At 39.3% G+C, this 25,364-nt stretch overlaps 1 protein-coding gene across 4 annotated transcripts in view; it reads right to left on the reverse strand.

Annotated features, from left to right (window-relative positions):
- The window catches only part of camsap2a (calmodulin regulated spectrin-associated protein family, member 2a), a 52,003-nt gene extending 26,648 nt beyond the window's left edge, over window positions 1–25,355 (reverse strand). For 3 of the 4 annotated variants that reach the window (XM_040128164.1, XM_040128163.1, XM_040128166.1), the window contains exons 1-4: window positions 25,202–25,355; window positions 19,234–19,493; window positions 5,041–5,202; window positions 1,991–2,074 (exon numbers count right to left, since the gene is read on the reverse strand). In XM_040128164.1, coding sequence (XP_039984098.1) covers window positions 1,991–2,074; window positions 5,041–5,202; window positions 19,234–19,493; window positions 25,202–25,340 — 645 coding nt within the window. In that variant the 5' untranslated portion in view covers window positions 25,341–25,355. The remainder of the gene's footprint in view (window positions 1–1,990; window positions 2,075–5,040; window positions 5,203–19,233; window positions 19,494–25,201) is intronic. The other variant, XM_040128165.1, reaches the window with a different exon arrangement.
- Window positions 25,356–25,364: the final 9 nt, after the last annotated feature.

Consider the following 25,364-nt stretch of genomic DNA (forward strand, 5'->3'; position numbering starts at 1 on the left):
ACACGTGGGACAGGGTTGCAATATTTTCCCCTTAGGTAAACTTCCTAGCTTACGCCGCATCGCTGACAGTGACCCAGGAGTAAAGGCGAGGGAGGGTCTGGTGAAGAAAAGATGTAGAGTCGAATGGGGAGGAGTCTAGTAGAGATTAAAGTCAGGGCAACTTGGATTTGTAGAAAAGGGAAATGAATTAGGCAAATAGAGGAGAGAGAAGAGCAAACTGATGCTGATGAACGCCAACTGATATTTCTCATTGTTATCTAACGTGTTTTGAGGGTGTTCATGACTTTCAGGATTCAGTGAAACTTGCAAAAACCCTCTGCATCATTCAAGAACCGCAGAGAGGTCACTGCTCTCCATTCCTGAAAAACTGCTGGTGGTGCATAATGAATGATACGGAGGTGAGAGGCATAAAGCAGTGCGTGACGGATGAAGATGGGTGTGGAGAGTGACATCATTCACCTGCTCCTCCCCCCTCCTCCCTCCTCCCTGCTCCACTCTAGTGTGTCAGGGTGATGCCAACTCTGACCCTCACTGCCAAACCATAATTGCACATGTAGCCTGACTGGTAGCTCACAATGGAGTCATAAATACACACAGACACATACACACACAGACTTTATACTTGCAAAATATATTATATTTTTATCACTGTTGTGATATGAATTTCCACATATGCAGTCCTGAAATTCATGAAGTGGGGAGTATCTGCTGCCCCTTTGCAGTAGTTTTTTGAGCTGCAAAGTTCATTCCTCCCAAATGAAATGGTACAGATTTAGACCGACTTTTATTGAGCAATAAGGTAACATTTTAGCCAACTCAGACATTTCACTACAATTTTTTGGTGCAGCTGCTTCACAGTAAAAACCTTCCGGTTATTGGAAAGCTGATGAGAGCTTGGGAATTGTTTGACTTTGGCCGAAAGGCTAACATGCCACTTGATACTAAATCTGTATTTGTAATTCCCTCTGGAATCAAAAAAAGATGTTATCGATTGCATATTGAATATATAGATTATTATTATTATTGTTCTTTGCTGTTAATCCTGAAAATAAGCAGGGCTGGGGTCGCAACATACCAATTCTAAGACACAGGAAAATCACATACTTAAGTCTATTTGATCTCATAGCACCACTGAAATATCCAAAACATGTATCACACATCCCATTTTCTCCCATTATTGTACAGCCTTAATGCATGTATAGATGTGATTGTCGTGAAGTGACTATACTTTAACTTAATATGCCATTCTGTGGGATTTTAAACTGATTTATTTCCAGTGAATTAATACACTATTCAGTGGATCAGTGAAGAATTTATGGTGAATGCAGCGTCAAAGGACTAAATCTAAACACAGATTACTCCAGTAACTGAAATATATAATATATACGTGGTTAGACACAGACACAGACACAAATACAAACACAAACACACATAAACCGTCCACACCAGCCTTTCTTATGGCACTAGAAATTACTGCTGATACTAGAGTCAGTTAAATAACAGATATGGACTGCAGACTGGAACCTGAACTTGGGTGATCCTGCACTAAATGACTGCTGGACTAATTAGACCGGAGAGCGCTGATCTGCTGGTTAAGGCAGAAATAAAGTGAGTGAAGCTTATACAGTTGTTACGACAGACAAACTAGTTATGATGTTAAAGGCGTAGCCTGGCTTTTGCCATCTTTTTCATTTAATAAATACAGATTGAGCTTTGTCTAAAGCTCAGACATACTGTATGTGAGTGAGTTTTTATTCGATGGTAGCTGGACAGAACTCAGCCTGAGTTCTGTCAAGGAAATTGGTCCCAGATATCAAAGTGACAGAGGTCTGGGACAAATAGCTGTCAGTCAAAAGGAGAATGTTGTTGTGTACCCAAGGATTTCACTTAGCTGCTTTGAAACTGTCCATCAAACTAAAGATTTATATATATGTGTAGTTAGTGGAGTATTAAAGCCGGACGAGGAAAGGAAATGAGAAAAAACACCCACCCGAGGACTACCAGCAGGCTCGGCAGTCTGCGTCTCCTTCTTCCTTTGCTCCTGAGCCACGATATCTTTCAGATGTTCGTTTACCTGGGAGGGGGAGGACAAACAAGATTAAATATCACTAAGCCAGCCGCAGCATCAATGAGTAAAATTCAATATAAGGAGCTGACTATGACTAATACTTCATCTTCAACTCATATTGCTCTCATACAGCGAGCAATCGCCTGAAATTAAAAATTTGATTTGTTTTGTAACTTAAAAAGAGGCTCCACAGTAAATTGCATAAAAGGTAATATTGGAACATTAGCATACAGGTGATATTGAAGCATTTTTATTTAATTAAATTTGGTTGTAAATTATACAATTATGACTGCAATGTGACCATAACCATCTTTTATTTTTCATTATTACTTTAAATTTATTATTTTAGGAATAAAACAATTTTATTATGCTTTTGTGTTGTCTGCCAAGTTACTGTCACTTCCATAGAACACTATAATAGAGTTCAGTGTTTTAGAGGCATACATTGTTGGATTTTTTGGACTTTCTGAATCACCTGGCATTTAAATGTAATCAGAATGAAATTGAGTGGAGATGGGGTGAATTGAACTGAATCAAATCTAATCTCACAAAACCCTGCACTTTGGACAACTCCTAAAGTTCATATGGATCAAGTTAAAGCAGGAATCTGTTGTTAAGCAGGAGTTTTGGACCTTTGGAATGCATAGGGTCTCCAACAGAGAGCCATATGTCTGACCAGTAGGACTCCACGACCACACCTCCTGTTAGCTTTTTTTTTTTTTTAAATGTGTATTTGTGAGTGTGTGTGAAGCTAAGAGCTGGCAGCAGCCCAGCGCTCCTACCAGAAGAATGCAAACAGACCGGGCCCTGAAGCACTGTATGGAGGAGTCAGAGCCATCTGCACATGCAGGCCATGTAGACTCCCACTTACACCTTATAATTCAAAAAAGCTGATTTACACAATGCACGTGGGTAAAAAGGGTACTACATCTAACATGTACTGTATACATACATTTCATGAAATGTTTTTAAAAATGAGTGCATTGTTTTCCTTGTAGCTCCTGAAGAGACTTTACACACAGAAGACGTGACTTGGAATATGCCCATATACTCACTTGGGAATATAAGAATGTGTATTGGACATTAAAGTGATACTCCACCCTAACAACATTCACCGCCTGTAGACTGTAGTAAAAAGTTGTTACATTTTGTCAAAATATGGCTACATTCACTGCTAAACATGCTAAACCGCTTCTGTGTTTCACAGTTGTGTTCTGATGACAATCACGTTCCCAGTGGAAACTGTGTATTTACCCATATTTTGGTTTAAATATCGATGTTTCGTACATAGTGATAATACAGATGAAACAGGGGGATTAGGCTTCAAATGTGGTTTGAGCAGTTTCTATCGATACTTTTATTTGAGTCATGAAACATTTCACCTTTGGAATCAGCTGTTGCTGACTGAACTATAACTGATCATAGCTGCTTTTGCTCCTTAATGAGGAAACCGCATCATTTTTACAGCCCCCTTGCAAGCCTATAGAGGGTTAGGTTTTTTGCAATATCAATTTAAGTCTTCAAGGTAATGTTTAAAGGATTAAGGCTAGACTGTTTTAATAAGTACATGGGTGAACAGGCCTTAAAGTGCGGTTACACTAAAATAACTTAGTCTGTGTTTCAATGAACACTTTTATTTTCTTAGGGTCCCAATACAGAATAATTCTCTAATTGGTTGAAATAGCCCTAATAACTAGTTCATGAAAATGTATATAAGGATATACTGTAGGTGAAAAATGCTGCTTAACAGCAGGCTCTAAACAATATCATCGGTACTAGCCTTTAAAAGCCCTTGTCAGTTGAGTCATGTAGAGCGTCAGAGGCGAGGGCCAGGAGCCACGGGGAGCTGAAATTCAATGCCTTGTGTCATCCTATACACCTAATGAGAAAAGCCACCCCTTACATGTGACACTCTACTGTATGTAAGATGCGGATAATCTTAAGGTACACCATCATCAAAAGAAATAGTACAAAGATTTCAGGTGACACTGTCAGATTCTCATGTTTCATGTTTACTGAGTTTCTGTTCTCTTACACGTACAGTGAGAGTCATGAACGTGCTGTACATGAGGTGTATAGAAGACAAATGTCTGTCCCAGTACCAATACCATGGTGGACTATCCCACCTTCAGTCTACGCAGGAGGATGTTTTTTCCAATTTGTTCTTAGTTCACCTGCGCATGTCACGTGGTACAACCCCAGGGCTTGGATACATGAGGTTTGTGTAACTAATTCTAATGGTATTTAGGTCACTGTTTTTGAATGAAATACCTTGTAAATTTGCCACGGAAGTTAAGAGCTCAAACTCCTCTTTTGCACAGAATTTGCACCAGCCTTCTTCTTTGACAGATACTGGAACAAGCTGGCTTAGTTCCAGTATCTGTAGCTCACACTCTGCTCTGTTGTATCATCTGCCCTTGTAAAAGATATCTATAGAAATGCACACATGAGGAAAACTTGATGCCTGCCCAATAGTTACAAAGTACCTGTTTGGGATAGAAATCAACTGTGCTCATAAAATATCAACTCATTGGGTGGGCTTTTTAATAAAACCCTTCTTCATGCGGACCTTTGCTTTCATTTTTGTTCTCGGTTTCGGTGCGCAGCCCCCCCTCTACTGTGCATGCGTCTTGGAGATATCACAAACAGCTATATGTCTTACAGAGGACCCAACGATAGCTTTTATGACTATTATTATATACATGTAATCAGAAGCTCATGGGAGGTATAATTGTCAATTGGTAACAAGATAATGTTTTTAAATCATAGTTTAAGGTGTTCAAATTATACATTACGTAATAGATTTACATTTACCTTAGAAAATGAACACAACACTCAATATCATTTTTAGCTTCAGACAACAAGAGGCTAGTGCAACGCAGGGTGGAGGAATTTGAAACAGGACCTCAGATGTCCTTAACTTCTTCTTAAAATCCATATATATACACACACTGTCATTCACCATTACCCACCTTGTTGATCCAGGTGGTCACTGCATCTTCCGTATCATATGGTGCTTCCACATCAGGGTTGCAGGATGAATACTGACATAGGCAGGCCATCACCTTCTCCACACTCACAGTCTCCACTGTGTACACCATCATCAGAGTGTCTATCATTGCCAGATGGGCGCTCTGGAAAAAGGGAACAAGACAGAGAAAGATGTAGATGGTAAAACAAAAAAAGGAGGTAGCCGGTAATACCAGCAGATGCTCAACTTCCTGCAGATCGTATATTTGCTCTCATTCACTGCCACTTCACAGCAAATGCAATAATATAAACCTAAATTGTTGTAACACTTGTTTTATAAGTCAAACACAAGTGCAATGGTCAAAAGCCTAAGCCAAGTGTAAATGGTGTGTGATAAGAAAATGATAGATGAAGAAATGGCCCTAGTTCATTTCCTTGACATTTCATCTAAAGAGAAAGATCTGAGCACTTTGCTGAGAGGATTTGAACTTTGAACAATGTTTTAATCTCAGTGACAGACTGAGCTTTCAGACTACTAGGAAACTTTATATCTTTACAGGATCAAGATAACACAAATGCATAAAGAATACTGTGCCCTGCATCTTACTGATTGCAAACAAAACCAGACATGTCAGGTCCACAAACGTGTATCTAATTAGGCAAAACTGGCTACTTAATCATAAACCATGTTGTTAAATTGAGAATGGCACATCCAGTCTGCGACAGGGAGACTGTACTGCAAAAGATATTTCTTTTAGCCTTGTAACAAGTCTCGCATTTCTGTTTTTATTGGTAAAAGTGAAAATTTAAAAATCGGTCAGTGGATATGTACCATTTGTACCAGTTCTTATGAAAATGGAGATGAAAGTTACATTTTGAAGTAAGGGAGAAACACTGCATTAGCATAACAGTTTAAGGTGCGTGGGGAGCATGGCATTGAAAGAGCAATGATTTACAGAATGGGACCTGGACTCCAAGGAGTCTACTGTACTGTAAATCTGAAAGTCTGTCTTCAGTCTGTCTACAGTCGAATAGTCCCTCGTGGCTGTTGCCCTGGAAACAAGTGCATCCATCCCTGGTTACACGACCCACTTTGCTCACAGCGACTGCTGGCCTTTAAGAAGCCAGAATAAGACATCTTCGCGACAACAGAGACCATTTAATAGAATTGGCATGCTGCTATGCTCATCATTATCACCGAAGAGACTATGCATATAGATCCAGTTTTAGAAACAATATCATGAGATCTGTTGAACCAGTGTGGACAACAACTGATGAACGTTTGCTTGGTCCCTTTCTGCTTTTCAGTTTATTTTTGCACACCGGTACCCCACCGCTACTGTTACACAGCTACATAAGTAGCTATGTAAAATCATGAATCTGGTGCTATGTTATGAAAAACATGTCCAAAGCAGCAACAAATGCATGATTTGCATAATGGCATTATTCCTCTATGTCAAAACAGCCCAATCCAGAGGTACATTCAGAACCTCTCAAATCACCATGGCCATAAACAGTCCTATCAACTCTTACACTGTCATGTTTAATATATGTTTAATATATGCACTGACATGCATATATTAAACATTTTTTAAGCAAACCAGTGTACTGACATGTAGTCAATCATCTCAATTTGCAATGTTGGTAGTAATATAAAATAAATGTGGAATATCTTAAAGTAAAATATAACATTGTCTTCACAGCACCAATGTGATATGGGTAAAGCTTAAAAACGAAGTGATTCTGTGTATTTTAGCTCTTAGCTCCTACATTTAGCTCCCTCTGTTAGTCTATACCGACTTGTGTATCCAGCACGCACCACCCAGGAATCTGACTGCCAAATATTTATACTTGGGCAGCAGCTTTTCCATTAGCTAATCCAATTAATCAGCCAAACAGTTAAACTGGCTTTGAAGATCCACAGTGATGCAGTGCACCATGGCCACATAAAAAGGTAGAAGGTATTAAAAAACTCCCTTGGGGGTTTTTTTAATTGTGAAATTATGTTCAAGAGTGTGACACAACAAAAAACTCGGTTGGTACCATGTTGTACAACAGTTGATAGGTTGTAATTGTGAGCTTTGTGCGATGACGGCTGGAAAAAACACAAGACAAACATTGTTGCTGAAGAGATTTTCTTTCCCCAACATACAACATGAAACAGTAATATTTGTCAGATTGCCTGTCAACTTAGTAACTCTAAGGGCATTTTAGCTCCGAAATGAATTAGCTCTGTGACACAGCATTAGCTTAATGCTTAATATCCACTATCTCTGTTCTGGCAACCCCACAACAAACCAACCCCATTTAATAATACACTGCCAAGCTGTTTCCTATTGGCCTTCATTTAGCTTGTCGAAACATTGTAAAACATTATCACAGAGACACACAAACAAACTAATGCACACACATCCTGTTATCAGTTTGCAGAGCACAGTTAAAAATCTGCCCTGTATTCCCACAACAAAATGATTAACTCTAGGCGAGAGCAGTTTTACAAAGGCCAAGGTACCAGTGTAGGCCTCTTTCCCCTCCTCCATCCTCCCCTTCTGCTGAGCAGTTTGTGGATATTGATTTGGATCTGCTGTGGTCTGATGAGACAAAATGACAAACGGTGAATTAATCTTGTTTACTAGACCACAGACCTGCAGCGTCTAATCATATTGAATGACACCAGGCTGTTGTGTGGAGAGAAGAGGCTAGTGGAGGACCACATGCTCCTTCCAGGATTCAATAGTTGTTTTTTTTTGTTTTACAGTGGGATTGTGTAAATGTGACAGCGTGGCTTCTTCCAGCACTTAAAAGTCAGAGATGTCACAATTAGCGGTAGTTTGGATAAATTGTATACTTTTTTGACACAATACTTTCAGTTTCCTTCAGTTTCATTTCATCTCTGAAAACACCACCAGTTCAAAAATGTAATTAAATAGATGAAGAGAGCTGCGGAGAAGAAGGAGGACCCACTACAAAGATGATGATGAAAAGTGATGAGAAGGCAGTTTACACAGAGTTGGGTAAGTCAATAAACATCTCATTATGATCACCTACTTGTAATTATTATGAATCCTGATGTAAAATATAATTCAGAGCATCGCTTATGGAATCAAGTATTGGTAGAATTTTTTTATTATTTCAAGCACTTGGTTATCAACCAAAGGCCTTTCAAACACCTGCTGTAGCATTTGGAAAAGCTTGAAATCATGGGGAAAGGAGTTAGAGTTAGGAGTTAATGTCAGTTTTGTTGTCTCTTGACAAAGGCTCACAGAGGCATCATGGTGTTGAAGAACTGAAAAAACATCTATGGATCATACTAAAGGGTGTAATGACCTTGACTAAAGTATGTTGGCTTACTGCAGAAACATTGCAACGTGCATGGATTTCTGAAGGCAGGTCCACTTTCGTGTCCCAAAAAGGACAATATATTCTGCCATAAAGTCTGAGGTTGGAATGCTGAATACAATCCTATGGCTAAAATTGCAAAATTATTGCATACAGTGGACAGTCTGCTGCAACTAAATTATCTTCTCAGTGAGAATTGCTGTACTGTACTGTAACGCTAACAGAAATGATCAGTGAAGGATCAGCTGACCATGTGTGAATGTCAGATGAAAGCTGGAGGGAGGAAGACACACTTCTGGATGGATGCAAGAGCAGTGGTAGTGGTTAGAAAAAAAAAGAAGACAAAAGGGAGGGCGAATGGGAAGGAGAGAAGGGGTAAAGGGTTAGCCTTTCTCATTAGAGCAGACCTGCCTGTGGTTTGCAATAAGGCTGTTTCCTCTGTGATATCTCATGACGTCATGTTTTCTAACCTTTCCATTTGCTGAGCACGTATGCTTTCCTTCAGCTTTCCTTGGAGCTTCCGACGACAACCTCTGTCTTCCACTGGTGTCCACAGACCAGCTCCATTGGAGCGTTCAGGGATCAAATGCCTTGCTTGGGGGTATTTATTTTATTCGATTTGTTTTTTTCCAGGATTCAAACTAGCGACTTTCTAATTATAGGACTGCTTCTCTAACCTCTAACTCACACACTTTTGAATGAATTTCATACAATCATACAGACATGGACACAGACACAAAAACACATCTACGAACAGATTTTTTGCTTTCTGATCTAAGCTGATTGCGTCCTTGAATCTTGTATTGATTTTGCAGGAGGTAAGAAGATGCTCCTTCACGCACAATATCCTGTTTTTTATTGTACTGTTACACTGCTGGCTCTCAGTATTTCCATCCGGGGAAATAGGCAAATACTCTTCATCTTTAATACGGCCCCTTGAAAACGCAGGGATGAAAATCCACTATACAAATCTGATTTAACATTGCACAAAGGAAGTGCAAATGCGAATCACGTCGACCTACAAGAGACAGTGTCTGATGCATTTCACCTCACTGTTGTGTGTCTGTTGTAAATAAACTAAAACTATTGTCAGAGCTTTGAGCTGCTTTATGTGGCCTGAACCACCATAGCAGAAGATGCACAATACTTGACATCATTATCGTCAAGGATCCGAGAAAAAGATTCCAGGAAGTTAATAAAAATAACACACTGACTTTATTTTACTCCAAAATGATCTGAATTGAGGTAATCACTATGGTAATGTCTTTACCATGACTTACTGTAAAAACGTTTAAAGATCTCCAGTGCCTGTTTTTATTGGGGTGCGAGGCTTCATTGATTTGTGATAATCCCCAAAGTCCTCTTAAGATACCTTTGTCACACAAAGTGGGAGCGGACAACAGCCATAACCTGAGCAAGCACCTAATCTCTGCACAGCAGTCTCCTGGACCTTTTTAGGATTGGGGAAACACACATATACACAGTGAAGCAACATTATCTCAGGGGTGACGTAATATTGAAATGCAGTCTGCTTTTACTATTACGGCTTTCCTGTCCAGGCCCAGAGGCTCCATGCTGGGGCAGATTTTTAAAAAAACTGAATCTGTCTAGCTTCAGGTAACTTCACGCCAACTCAGCTGGACATGGAAAAGCACTCAGCTGTACCTCTCTCTGGTCTCTTTTGAAGGTCACCATAAGTACTCTAAAGTAAAAGGAAAAATCACTACTGTCAGAGAAAAGTTTTAATTTTTTCATAAGCATATATATACACATTTTTTTTTCTTCTTAAGGTATTTATGAGAAGCAAAGAAAAATAGGATAAAAGCATAAAAGAATACAACATAGTTCTAGAGCTGAGCTTTTTACATTTTCCATTGTTACTGGTTGCCAGATGGGCAGTGCTACCTGCCAGCATTTTTTTTTTTGTTATTTAGAGTTTGTTATTTACAAAGTTATTACAATTCCTCCTTTGGGGAACCTGTATACCTGAACCAAATTTCATCGCAATCCATCCAGAAGTTGTCTAGATATTTCATTAAGGACTGAAGTTGTGGACCTGCAAACAGACAGACGGTTTACTAGAGCCTGGTCGCTAGAGGGGCTAAAAGTCAAAGAAGTTTAATTCACACACTGAATTGAAATTAATCAGTTAATTAAACGAATCATGACTTTTCCCAGTAAATGCAGCTGATCAGTCCCCACCCAAGCAGATAACACTGCATTTCACCTAAACTGTTGGATGACACAGAACTGAATTTTGAATTTGGACAAAGTCTACCATTATTTATCAGGAATCCTTTTGGACGTATAAAACCAGCCCTCTTTCTGTCTTTTTTCAGCAGTCACCTTCCTTTTCAAATGGAGAGTTGGTATGACTCCTTTAACAGCCTGTCCAGTTGTGAGCTGAAATTAAAAAAAAAAAAAATGCTCTCACACACACAGTTGCACTCATGCCCATGCACACATTTGGATTCACAAAATACCAACTGTGAGGTCTGGCATCAGTTGTGGGAATGGAGCTTTTAAGAAGCATACCTTCCCCCTGCATATGCTCCAAACCCAACCTAGCAATTATATGGAAACCTCAAAGCTAACCTTAGAACACTATCTGGGGACAGTATCATGGCTACCAGCCAGTGTTGACCTACCGTGGAGATTTGCCTGCACTCCAAATCCTTCCATCATGTTTGAAAAGGCCCTTTGGGTTGAAACTGTTCCATGTGTGGATAGTGATAAAGGGTGTTCGATTTTAGTGTTTGATTAAAGTTATGGGGGAAATTTATGCTTATGTTTATTTCAAATAAACATGATGGACATTTAGCTGGTGGTCAGAGTGAATCCCTGTGAGAATGCAGATAGGATTTCACTGCCCTGTGACCACAGATGGAAATGTGTTATTAGCTAAATCTGGTACAGTGCATGATTCCTCATTATTTCTGAAAGTTATGTATTCTGTCTTACGTCTGTCTAAAGAACTTGCTTTTCTCTTTATGCCATAGTCTCCATTTTAGACTACATGAGAACTCATGCATGCACCCTAAAACTGGGTCTGCAACATGGTACAGCACACTGCTGCAGATTATCTGCAGAGCATTGCCAGATTTTTCCAGTTACCAGTCCAGGATCAAGGCTGTCAATGATTGTGCTAGATATTTACTCATGTGGAGAGAATTTTATAGAGGGAGAATGTTGTTCTATATTGTTAGTTCTAGTGTGTTTCTATGAACAATTTAAATCCACAATTAAAGCTAATGTAGTTAACGAATTGTTCTCTCCTGGAAGTCAGTTTATTTAAATTATGAGTCCGTCACTTACATATTATTGTATTGTATGATTGCGTTTTTACTTCATCATACCTGTTGGAACATTTCAAAAATCGTCTCTGAGGCTTAATTCTTAGGTGAATCAAGACTGCAATGAAAAAACACATGTTGCGATAGAATAACCAGGGAAAATGACTGTTCAATCTAATCTCAGAAAATGGGTTTCCAGTATAAATCACTGTACATGGCCAGGTCTGTAGTAGCATAAATTCACTATGGATTAAGTGCCATTACAGCCTTGCCGATCCTTAAATTCATTTAGTCAACGATAGGGAGAATCAGGTGGTTAAAATATTTCAGACCTATAGAGTTAGTATGATTTATCATAAAATCCCTGCTCTGGATACTAAATACAAAATGACACAGATTTTCTCTATCAGAATAATAAGCTTACAGTGATTTAACACCAGATCCAAAGATATAGCGTGTAATAATTATATGGTTCAATATATGCACTTTCACTAGATTAATTTGACTGTGTATTGTTTCTCAAGTATGAATGCTGCACCGTAAACACTCCCACAACAGTAAGATACAGATTCAGACCCCTTAGCTTTTTTCACATTTTGTTATGTCGCAGCCTTATGCTTAAATAGTTTAAATTAATTTTCTCCCTCATCAATCTACAATGAATACCTCATAATGATGAAGTGAAAACAGAATTTTAGAAATGTTTTGCATATTTATTAGAAAGGAAAAACTGAAATATCACACTGACATTAGTATTTGGTCTATTTACTCATAATCAACATAAATAAATGTGAAAAAAGTGAAGGGGTCTGGATACCTTCTGAATGCAAGACTCAACTCAGAACTTGTAAGTGTAAGTAGTAAATGATACGTCTGTCTACGGATAAGGTTACCACTCACCTACGATCCCTATTTGCCCTGCCTTGCCCCCCCCCTGGACCTCTCTGACAAGGTTTCTTTTGCTGAAGATCTGATACACAAAATGTCTTTTTTTGGGCCTCACCTCAATCAATTTTGTGAAAAAACCCAAAACAGCTGCTGTCTCTGAAAACAAAGCTCACGGGCTCACAGGGACACACAATGCCCCTAACTAAAATACCTTAAAATAAGGTGGCATTCTCCCCCCATATACAGAATTTTACAATATTTCTGCATTCATACATCATTAACAAACAAAGCAACAATAGACGGAGCACTTACAAGTCCAGAGATCAAAAACAATCATTGTCTACTGAACTCTGCTGTACCAGCTGATAAGAGAGATTAGCTTAAATATCTTTCCTCTGAATTGTTTAAAGACCTCAAGACTATTATGCTCCTGTGTTGAGGGTTGAAAGCAGAGAACCATCCTGAAGATTTCTGACCCCCTGTTCTGTGGATTCAGCTTTGCTGTTGTTTCAATCAAAAAAAAAAAAAAAAACAACAAAAAAACCCCACCTATATATTAAATTAAAAACACAAACAAACAAATGAAACGTCAGTCTAAATCTAAAAACTGTAGTAAGCAACAAAAGATGCACAGCAGTGAGGACATCACATTACATCCCATAATGTGCTCCCTGCCCATCCATCCGTACTGTACTGCCTGGGAGTTGCTGCTGACATTGAGCATAACATACTGGCTGTGACTGCAACGCGGCCAATGAGGACAGAAAGTACTTGGATGGGCTTCCCTTCCACCCTGCTGCTTCAGCTCGTCCTTTTTTGTGAGATCAAGTGCAGAGGAAAAGAATAAGGACAGACGGAGGCAGTTTGAGACATTTTTTTTAGCTTTCTGTGCTTTGCTGTAGGTGTGTATTGGTCTACGGATATGCGTCTTCATGTGTGATGCAGCGTCTTAGAAATGCTGTCTGACTGCTTGTTTGAGTCCAGCATTTCAGTATTCTCTGCCTCAGTGCCTGGCAGTGCTCATCACTATTACAACCCCCACTACACACACACACACACACACACACACACACACACACACATCCTTGTTTTACTATATTCGTGAGGAACCGTCATTGAATGCCTAACCCTAAAACCAGTTCTTAACCCCACGAATATAGTAAAACAAGCTACCCACCCAAGCACACACCCACAAACACACACAAAGAGCACATAGCTGCACATACACACTGCAGATACAACATATGCAAGGATAAGCATCCCCACTCTTGCACCCACCTACACACACACACACACATACACACACACACACACACACACATGCATACACAACACACACACACACACAACATCCTGCGTACTGGAGCGTAACCATGGAAACCGAGCTCTTGCCCAATAGGGGTTGTGATAGAGGCAGCAGCAGCCGTTTCCTTTTGGCTTTATTTTTGATATTTTGAGATATTTTTTATATAATTTTGCATATAAAATTGTCTTTGTACCTCTCTTTTATGTGGGATTCATGTACTTGAGTTTTCATTGTATACTACTTGAACTGTTTATCGTTTTGAGATGCTTTGATTGCTGTGTTGGATGGTAACCATAGCTGCCATCATAGAGCCATTAGCCTATAGGTATACTGTACATATAGGGTATTGTAACCTTTTTTTTTTTTTTTTTTTTTTTAACATTTTGACCTTACAAAGATCTAAATCGGATTGAAATATTATTTATTTAAAACAAATTTCTTGTTTGGAGTCAGTTTGTAGGCATTATTCTTTTCATCCTTACATTATTTACCAGCATATTTCGATAACAGACATTTATCAGCATAGTTCCTTGTTGTTTGTAGAGATGTCAAAACAAGAGACTTTAACATCTCTTAAAATTTCAATCTATGTCGGGGGATTTCATAGCATTATTAAACAACAACAATAACTGCTTTCGTAATCAGTTGCAAGAGCTCCGCTCGAGTGCTGTTGCAGTGTGTGTGTATACATGTTCTGTTTTGTTGCACAGTGTTAGTCCTGAGTTGTAATATGTCAGCACGAAATTAACCAGGTCACATTCCTTTTTGACATGCTCCACACCAGGCCAAATGAAACCAAATTAACAAGTAAATGTTTAGAGTTCAAGTAACTTACTTCAAAGTTGAAACATCTTTTGTTTGAATCCGACCAGTGCCTTTACATGTACTATATGGGCAGGGAACTGAGTAGAGAGCGAGCATTGGAGTTTCTTCCACATTACAATGGTGCTGTAATTAATTTGCCATACAGATTACAATACATCTAAAAAATCCACAAATTTAAAATAAGTAGAGAGTGAGTTGACTATTGGTCATTATTTCATTCTAAAGCAAAATGGTTTCAACAAGTGCAACAGAATAAATCCATTCACATACACATTAGAAGTACATTTGCCCTTAAGGTTGGATGTGAAAGCCTTCTCTAACGAAAGTAACCTGTCTGTTTTACGGCTCCTATGACATATAGTCATGGAGACAGCCCCCATACATCCAATAAACAACTCAAACACCATACAAGGTGCTATGTCTCTTACTGTAAGCATTCACAGCATACAGCTCACAGCATACAGCCATGATAGAGTCTCATGAAAAACTCTTGGCAGCAACATGACCTATTTATTACAGCTTTGTGGAATGTTAAAGCAATGACATTCAAGGTTCAGCAGCTTGGAAGAACACTGATCCTCACCATGATGAAGTCAAAGAAGAGGAGAGAAGTTTCGAGATTAAACTAGAAAGACACACAAACACATCATGATAGATAGATAGATAGAGAGAGAGAGAGATAGAGAGACAGATAGATAGATATTTCCCATTCAATTGAACGGGAAAGACTCAGATCACACATACAACACACTTAGACACATGCACAGGTGTGGACACACATGCAGGTACAAACACACAACATTTATTCTCATTCATCTTCTAGATTTCTTGGCTTTTTTGTATTCTGACATCATTCTCGTCAAACTCAGTGTGACATTGGCATAGCAACAGGGTTAGACTGTACATCAAGTTGTCGATTCATCAAGCCAAGACATTTTAATTCTTTAATTCAACGCTAATTATGTGGTGGTGATGGTGTCCACCTTGAACAATCTGTTTTTCTCCCTGAACACAGCTGCAGAGAAACAATCTGAAGAAACCGACATGCAATTCATTTTCTTGAAGAGTTTAATATACACATTTATTTATGATTTTCCCTTGTGTCTTGTGAAAATTGATTCTCCATTCTCCATCACCCCATACAAAGCTATCTGACACTTTGAAAAGAACACAATCGAGAACTAGTATGATCAAATTTGCAATCAAAGCCTTTGGATAATGGCTTTTACCAATTATTGCGCTCACAGCGGTGTTTCATGTGGGCTGTAATGTGCGACACAAGAACAATATTTTCAGATACTCAGCCCACCTCCATATCTCCCCTTTCTCTGTGAGCACTACACGTGGAGAAGAGTGTCAGCGATGCATAATGTGTGTAGGCAGCCAAGGGGGCGGCGAGTGCAATTTGGAGCCTGTGTCTTCACATGCAGGAATCCGTCATATGGCTGAAGACAGAAGGATGAGTGGGCAAAATAGTACAAAAAAGAGAGAGGGGGACAGACAAAATAAGACTAAAATTCAAAGTCCGTTTTGGAGGCCTAGTGAAAATGTCAGTAAATGTGCTCAGTTGTGACATATGTCAGACAAGACATTAGCAGCATTTGACTCTGCTGCTGACTAACCTACTGAAGATCCGTCGAACATCTTCTAAAGTTGCTTATTCTGAAAATTCTTATTCCTTATGCAAACTGCTGAGTTAAAAAAAAAAAAGATGCTTAGCTAAAAAGGCCATGAAGCAGCATTTAATGACACTGGCGGCCCTCTTATCCAGAGCAGCTTACATTTACAACGGTAGGTAGGTGCTCAGTCTCTTGCTTTTTCATAGTCTGTTTCAGGAGTAAAACCAGTGATGCTTTTTTATGGGAAAACCTCTTAACCCTATATAAGTCTTCCAGAGGAAATGCCTTTTTTTGCCGTTTCTGCTCTCCACACCCCGCCAGAGCCCAGCCTGGACAGCCACTTTATTATACAGGTTGAAAAAGTCTCTAAATAATAAAGGATCCGACACCTGAGCTGTCATTCCAGTGTGCAGCTGGTAATACACATAAACTGTCTATATCTCATTAAAATAAATTAAAAACATTGAAAATAATAAAAAAGACAGCTGGTCATTAAGACTGAACTTTGAGCATTTCTTAGAGCATGTCGCTGGGCGTTTAGATCTCATGCTGTGTGCTCTGAAAGAAGATGCACTCAATGTGCTTCGTTGTAAATAGCAAGGATTTACTTTTGACTTGTGACGTTTGAAATGTCTTCATTACCGTTGATCCTTCAGTGCTGTTGAAATCCATAGATAGTGGAACAGACAGACAACAAGAGCAACGACTGCTTCTGCTAGAGATGGAGAAATTTTAAAGAAAGCAAAATGGGAAGGAAGGAAATAAGTAGGAAGAGAGAAAGAAGGGGTGGGGGAAGGTGGAAAGGTGAGGGAAGAGGGAGGGTGTTAAGAACGGGGAGCGGGAAAAGAGAAAGTGGAAATTATTTAAGGAAATAAGAAATAGGGAAGATGGAAGGAATATAAATGGGAACGATGGGGGGATGAAGGGCAAGAAGGTGCAAGAGAATTAATAAGAGAGAAGAAGGGGAAGATGAAAGCTAGACGGAAAAAGTGTGGAATAGAGGGTGAAAACTAAGACAGATAAAGGGGAGAGAAAGAGGAGGATGTGAGGGTGGTGGGAAATAGGTAAGAATGAAACGAGGCATGCGGGGTATAAGGCTGAAATATAGGACAGTGGAAGGCAGAGAGCGATAATAAAAAAGGTAGTTTCACACCCCTCTAGAGCTCATTTTCACGTTCACAGCAACCTGGCTCAGTCATGCACACACACACACACACACACACACACACACACACACACACACACACACACACACACACACACACACACACACACACACACGCAAACACATACTGTCGCTCTCTGGCAAACCATTCAGTCAGGATCTGTGTCGGTTTAAAACAAATGTAAAACCCTTGTTCAGCTGTTGACTGGAAAATAAAACCATAAAATTCAGAGAAAGTCATTTAACAAACACAAGCACAAACAACAAGCTAGAGAGCATGATGAAATCATACACACATACACACATGGACACACACAAGCACGTACACATACAAAATCAAATTCCAGTTAGTTTAACTTTTAAATTACATAATGTGAATTTAATTTTTGAGAGATCGGCTAATTACTTGTTGTATTCAAAAAATAAAAAGCTTGAAATGTAAACCCAACAAAACTTAAATAACTTTTGAATTAGCATAGAAAGGAAATTAGAACCAGCAAGACTCTATCAACAGACTGCAGGCATACTGTGTGCTAATTGTCTTTCTATTGCAATTCACTGAAGCGATAAAGCCTCCCACTGAGACTTCGCCCAAAAATAATGAGGATCCCTCTTTCTCACTCCATAGGCTGCCAACAAAAGTCATCTCTGTGGTGAACTCCAGATACAGAGAGATAGAAATGAACTATTAGGATAGTGAGAGGTGACAAAGACACACACTGCGCAGCGGAAGCCTTAAGGTATAACGCAACTTGGAACTGGAAAATTATCAGCAATTATCACAGTCTCTACAATTTGTGGGGTGAGGTGGAAAGTAACACCGCTTCTGTCTTGTTTTAAATTTTGTCACTTCTTTTCAGTTGTTAATCTACTAGTTTGATGCACTTGTCTATTTGGCCATAGTGGTTTTGTTCATATTATCCAGTTATTGGCCATTAAGAGACTTTTTCCTTGCTCCTAAAGGGATCTTTTTTTTTCGTAAACTGTTTTCTGACAAACGCAATTGAAGGGAACTTCATTTCAGCAATCCCTGTGGTTGGGCACTTTTACAGAACTGACCACAGGGATAAAAATTTTACAAATTATGCCAGGAGAACAACAACACTGAATACTGTTGGCGGTAAGCCTGAACGCCAATTTTTTAGGGTTTATTAAATTCATTTTCTATTTTTATTTATAGAATAAAAAATAAATAAGATACCTTGACTAAAGACAACATCAAAACAGCAAAAAAAAACTGCAGGATTTTCCTGTGCAAAAACTTAGCTGACGAGTATGTACATCATGCAGTTGGAGAATATAGTCCAGTTAGGATGTAACTTGTTCTCAAGTTAGGATGCAACTTGTACACAAATTGTACACAAGCAAAAATTTGTGAATGCAGGTACCCCTTCCTGTTCTCCTTCCTTGCTACTCCAGAGTATCGTCTTTCCTGGTTAAGTAAAGTTTAAAAGACACGGTGGATGGAATGATGGAATGAGGAAAGAGGTTATGTGCATGGAATATGCTTCAGGGACTGAGGAAAAGGAAAGTCACTATCATTGTATGGTATGGGACTTGCGTCAAATTCTACTGCTGGGAATAATCGAAACAGAGAGTTGGATGATGAACACTATGACATGATAACATTTTGATGCTCACAAGGCAAGAAGTTTAGCGTTTTTGCGTACAGGACGAAAAAATTATTATTGTATTGTATCACACCACAATTTTGTCAGCACCCTTAAAATTTGAAAAAGAAGATCACAAATATCCCCTACCATTTGTAGAGGCCTCTTTCGAAGGTCCCTCTCAGTGACCAGCCTCTCCTGGTCGGTGACGTAGAGTCCACGCTGTGCCAGTGACTGGATCACGGCGTCGTGGCCCAGCAGGGGCTTGGCGGCGTCGCTCTTCAGGATGAGGCTGCCGGCCCTGCAGTAGAGGTCTGCAGACAGCAGGAGGCTGGTCACAGGAGGCTTCAGGTGCTCCTGCTCATACTGGTCTGTGTAGAACGGATCCTTCAAGTCTGTCGGGATGCTGTCTGTATGATGGAGGGGGAAAAGTGGGATTTTGGGTGAGAGATTCCACTAATTTCCTGGGTGGCTCAATAAAAAGGAACATGCAATTAGTGTGTTTAATCTGTGGCATATGAATCAGTTGAACTATAGATATTAACGTGATGGCAACACAGACCACCACCTGCTAAGAATGCAACAAAATACTTAGCTCACTAAAAATTGTAAGATATAAACGATAGGGGTAGAAATATGTGCGAGTTTGAAAAAAGACAAGTTCAAACATGTAAAAGCAAAAGGCAGGGGAAATAGAAGAAACAATCTCAATGCATGTTCTAAAATATGGACAATATAACAACTTTCCACTGTCTTTCTCCTATTTCTCACAACAAATAGTTTAAATACTTTAGCGAGACTATGGAATCAACAAGTGAAAAATCAGGTAAACTTGAAATGATCTTGTGCACAGCGATGGCAGCTTTATTCCAAATCTGCAGGAGTTTGGCTCTATTGGAGATTTTCTCCCCCAATGCACAGGTTCTCTACCATTACTTTACTTTGGCAGGTCTGCTTCATTTTTCATTGCCATGCTTTGACAATATCATTGACATAGATATGTATGAATAGATCTCAGCGTTGCTATAGCAACTGCAGGAGGAGTGGAACCCGATCGATTCATCTAGTCTGTCTCTCTGCAACTTCCAGCTCTCTGGGAACACCCCTCTCGCTGGCTGTCTCATCAAAGACATAGCCTGCATGTGTGTATTTGTGTGTATGTGTGTGTGTGTGTGCATCACCTCAAGCTCAGGCAAGTCCACTGCCTGGGAACAGTCTACATATAATTAAAAAAATTGTTTTTTTTGTTGTTTTTGTTTAATTTCATTGCTTTTGTCTTGTGCCTTTCTTGTCAGTGTTTGCTGAGCTGGGAAGCATTTTACTTAACCACTGCTTGAAAAGAGAAAAAAATGGCTTTTGCACAGAAAATAACAGCGAGAGCGCAGCCAAAGCAAGTCCTTTTTTCACCACAATAGATTAGACAATAAAACCATGATTATTTGTTTTCAAATGGGATGCTGCTGCTGCGTGCAAACATTAAAATACATCTGCAGACACTCAAGATGCAGAGCTTGTCGCTGTGTCAGCGGCAGGACAATAGATGCAAATTTTGTTACTGCCTGTGTGTGTGTATGCAGAGAAAAATGTGGCATGTGGTGAGCCACACTGACAGCATTACACTCCCAAAGCCACTACCCCCCCCCCCAACACACACAAACACACACAAAAAAAAACAGTCAATGAATTCACCTACTTTGACTGACCAGTATCAACAAGGTCATCTACAGAGGGACTCTATGTTATTATGGAACAGAAATGCAGACATCAGCAGTAGCAGCTATCTAGGTAATATGCTTTCCTGTATGTACTATGTTCCATGTTATTGAACCCAACAAAGAAATGCATCTTTATTCTAGCCCCCCCCCCCCGCTGAGGTGAGCTACAGAAAAACTGAGCTGAGCTACAGAAAAAAACCCCTGGAGCTGGTAGTATGCCTAAATTTTGCTCAGGTAAATAAGAAACAACGAATTCCATTTTATTTCATTTTATTTTTCAACATGCAGGCTTTTCTGAAGTCCCAGTTGTGTATTACACCATTTGATGGCCCTGGTTAATGTTGTCAATGTATCTTCTAAATAAAGAAAATTACACAGCCAGTAATGTTTGTCTGTTTGGGCCAAATGTAATGAGCTTAAAAGTCAATTTATTCTGACATCAAGTATCCTAACAACCTACAACATCTGTAAACAACTACAAAAGCAGTGTTCACATCAATCCAAGTTTTATTTCAACTTTTATTTATGCAGCGAAGTCAGACTTTTGCGGCAACACTCTTTCACATTCAAATTTTTTTTTAATTTTAATTTAATTTAATTTTTCATTTGTTGACAGAGTAAAACCACTAATGTTCAGAGTTCAATGCCTTGCTCAAGGGCATGTTTAAAGTACTTGGTAAGGGAATACAGATAATCACACTGATTTGTTTTCACCACGTAGGTTTTACTTTGACTTCTGGTCACGATGAATATTCACTGAGCTCTGCATACGAAATAAAGGTGTGTGTGTGTATATTATATATATATATATATATATATATATATATATATATATATATACACACACACACACACACACATATACATATATACATATACATATATATATATACACACACACACACACACACACACACACACACTTATATACATGTTTACATTCAATATTTGTGCTGTTTGAATGTGCTGTTTGACAGTATTTGATGGTATTTCCTGATAGCAGATGATCTGTTGGTTAGCTGGCATCTTGCATGTACTTGACTTGGTGTAATGAGGCAGATGCATGTGAAGTATTCACAGATCTGCGTAGGCAGGGATCTGGAGAGGAGCCCGCTCTCTCTCTCTCCCTTTTTTGCATTCTTCCTCACTATCTCTTTGGGGGGCTGTATTTTTGGAATAAACCCATTTCATTCAGTCCAGATTGAAAATACAGAGGATCACCAAGGGATCTCATTTTTTCCGGGATATTACGACACAGTGGCAAGGAATAATGTGCTCTGTGGCTACAGCAGCTGACTAACATTTTGTCTGCATTGGTAATACAAGCTGATTGGTGATTTTTAGTGCTGATGTGACCACATGGTCAGTAAGCAGATAGTACTATAATAACCGCAATAATAGGGATTGCATGATAATTAATGGAAAAGATAAACATAGCACAGAAGAATCTAATAGACAAACTGACAATTTATTTCACTTTGTGCAGCAGCTCTCTGATATAAAAGTTATATGTGTGACCAACCAAAATAGAAAACTAAAGCATAAAAATATCTTTCTTTTTTTTTTTTTTTTTTTTTAAAATCGGTACTTCTTCCTTTCAAAAAGTGAGGCTGGAAATGCATGCCACATGAGTTCAATCATATACAGTGGATTAGAAAAGTGACGCCCCCGCTCGGAGGCCAGTTTGTTAATGTAATACTGCTTTGCTGTTTCAAAGCTTCCACTTTGATTTCCAAAACCCAGTCTAGAATTCAAACTTGGTAAAGAATCACTTTCGCACACTGACTGTATTTCTAAAGGCCCCTCGCAAACTGCTCTGCCTCAGCAACAAACTCGTGAGCTCAGATTTCCAAAACCCAGATTTTTCATTTCAGTCTAAGTGGAGCAAGGCATCATTCATACTGCAGGATGTCCTTTAAGCCCAGACTGCTGATAATTTTTTTTCATTTTCTTGTGGTTTTAGTGGAGCATATATTATTTCTGTTTGGCATGTTTTGAATGATTTGATGCATCTCTCCAAAATTATTTTGGAAAACTCAGCAAAAGTGTGTGAGACACATAGGTATTCTCTTTGAGCTACTTTAGATGTAATGAGAGCATTTTCATTGCGCTTAACATTTTATAATATGCTCTTAAATACTTAGCAAACTGCCGATTAATAAGAACGGATGGAAGAAGCAGGAACTGTATCCGTGGTATGTTTTAACAACTAACAATTTCACTTTGTGTAAGATGAGGAAAAGCTTCATACTGATTAATTTAGCCTGCATTTGCTTAAGCCTACAACCTGGTAGACTTGGCTTGGATTTATGATTGTGATGAAATACTTCACTTTTCAGTCCCTTTTGGCCAGGACCCTCGCATTAAAGCTTCAATTATTGCTCTAGTGCTATGCATGGTAGAAGCATGATGGCAATAATAAAAGTTTTTCCACATTAATAGTCCAGAAGATAAGTGATCTTGTTCTGCCTCTCTGCTCAGTGATGCCACCTTATCAGCCCTGGCTCTGTCACCTAGCATAGCCTAAATGTCATGTGCAGTGGGGATATTAGCCTGTAGTTTTTTTTTTCCTGAACCAAAGAACTGCACGCTTGCTGTAATTTCACTCCCAAACCCCAGTCGTTGCATAAGCATTTCAACTGCTTGAGGGTGGAAAACGATGCCATAACCATGTCACAGACTTCACAATTTAGCACTTTTCCACTCTGAAGGAGAAGAATCCTGATTGTCAGGTGTGTTACATGATGATGTATCAGACAATTCTGATGAATCCCTGCTGTTTCTATTGTGAAAATGTGTCTTAAATGTGAGGGTCTGTGATAAGCCACCACAGCTCAAAAGCACGGTATGAGGGAGGCAGAGCCAGAGATATTGGTGAAAAGAGAGGAGTTACTGTACTGAGTATTGTTAATGTATGTCCATGTTTTTGTAAGTCCTACCGATGAACAACAGAGGGTGATAAAACTTCTAAATTACACGACGCACCTTTAATTCCAACATGTGTATCCTAAATCCATCAATTCTGAGCAATAAATGAGAAAGGTAACAATAATTTACATGGACACCAATCAAAATAATACATTTTATAACATGGACATTCACAAACAACATATTTGTTCATTCATAAAAGCATTTTTTTTTTTACCATTCAGAATGTATTTAATGAATTATATGCAGCTTTGCAGTATATTCTAACAGAAACAGCAAGATGTGGTGATGGTAAAAGAAGATTTCATGTCAGCTGAGGAAACACAATGTGTCCTCTTAAATCTGTTTTTGAACCCGAGACTGATCTTGTGCGAGATGAGCCTACACCAGCCAGATAGTCAGACTCAATTGCCATTTTGTTTTCACTGCATTGTCGGTGACGTGGGTGGTGATTCGTAAGTATAGAACAAAGCTATATCACTACATTCCCTGCATTGAGATTCCTTCCCTCTCCAAAGATGACATTTTTTAATATCTTAAAAATACTACCAAACAGAATGCCGGGGCGGTGTGAACCCATTTGTATCTACATTTTAGTTGCAAAACAGACTTTACATATCAACTGAGGCAAGATACATGAAAGTCCATGAGAAAAAAAACATTGTTATTTTTTGAAGGCACTGTTGATTTTTGTCTTATAGTGCTCACTGACTACGGCCTGCTGACCTTTCCATTTAACCCACATTAATGTTCACAAGTACAACCTTAGCTTGCTACATACCCTCCTGTCAATGTACTAAACGTCCCACGTTGTGATGCCCGTGTTTTCTAAATTGGCCTGGGACGCAGCGCCCTGAAGGTGACATAATTTTAGGACACCTCCATGCCTCCGTAGTTCTGATGCTATGAATGCTCCCTCCCCCACGAAGTAGGACAACATATTTATCGATCAGTGGGTTCCAGTACAAAAAAAAAAAAAAAAAAAAAAAAAAAGTGGTTTCATCTGCCCCCCTGGGGTAGTATTTATTGTCTGTCCAATAAGCAATTCGCTTAAAATGGCCCGCAATGGGCAACATTGTTGCCGGTGAACCGAGGAGGTTTTACTCTGATGGAAAATCACCGTGATAACTCTTCGGGGAATACTGGCAGAAAATACTGCCTCGGGAAATCAATGTCGGGTCTTACATAGTCCACGACGTCTCCACCGGACGAGGGGGATACGGTTAGGTATTTGTTTTGAGGACTGTTTCGGTGTCACAGCCCTTTGAAATCTACTACAGACGTATTGTCCGTTTACTGCGTCAGGTTCTGGTGCAAAATTCATTAAAATGACGATACACATGCATTTGGAAAAATGAAAACAAAACACACACACACACACACACACACACACACACACACATATATAAATTAAATATAAAAAAAAATTCGTGAAGTGTACAGGTAACTGTCTCGAGGTAGATCAATGCGCCTACCTGTCCCGTACGCTTTGGCCACCAGCCATGTGAGGCTGCAACGGATTTTGGCTCGGGAGAAGTCATAGTGCTCAAAGGGCTTTACTGCTGGAGCGGCGACGGTCTTGTGGACATCCCTGGCGTCCTGAACTTCACCCATGTTTCTCCCCGAACTGTGCTGCGA

This window comes from Xiphias gladius, chromosome 6, assembly GCF_016859285.1.
Source record: "Xiphias gladius isolate SHS-SW01 ecotype Sanya breed wild chromosome 6, ASM1685928v1, whole genome shotgun sequence".
NCBI lineage: Eukaryota > Metazoa > Chordata > Actinopteri > Istiophoriformes > Xiphiidae > Xiphias > Xiphias gladius.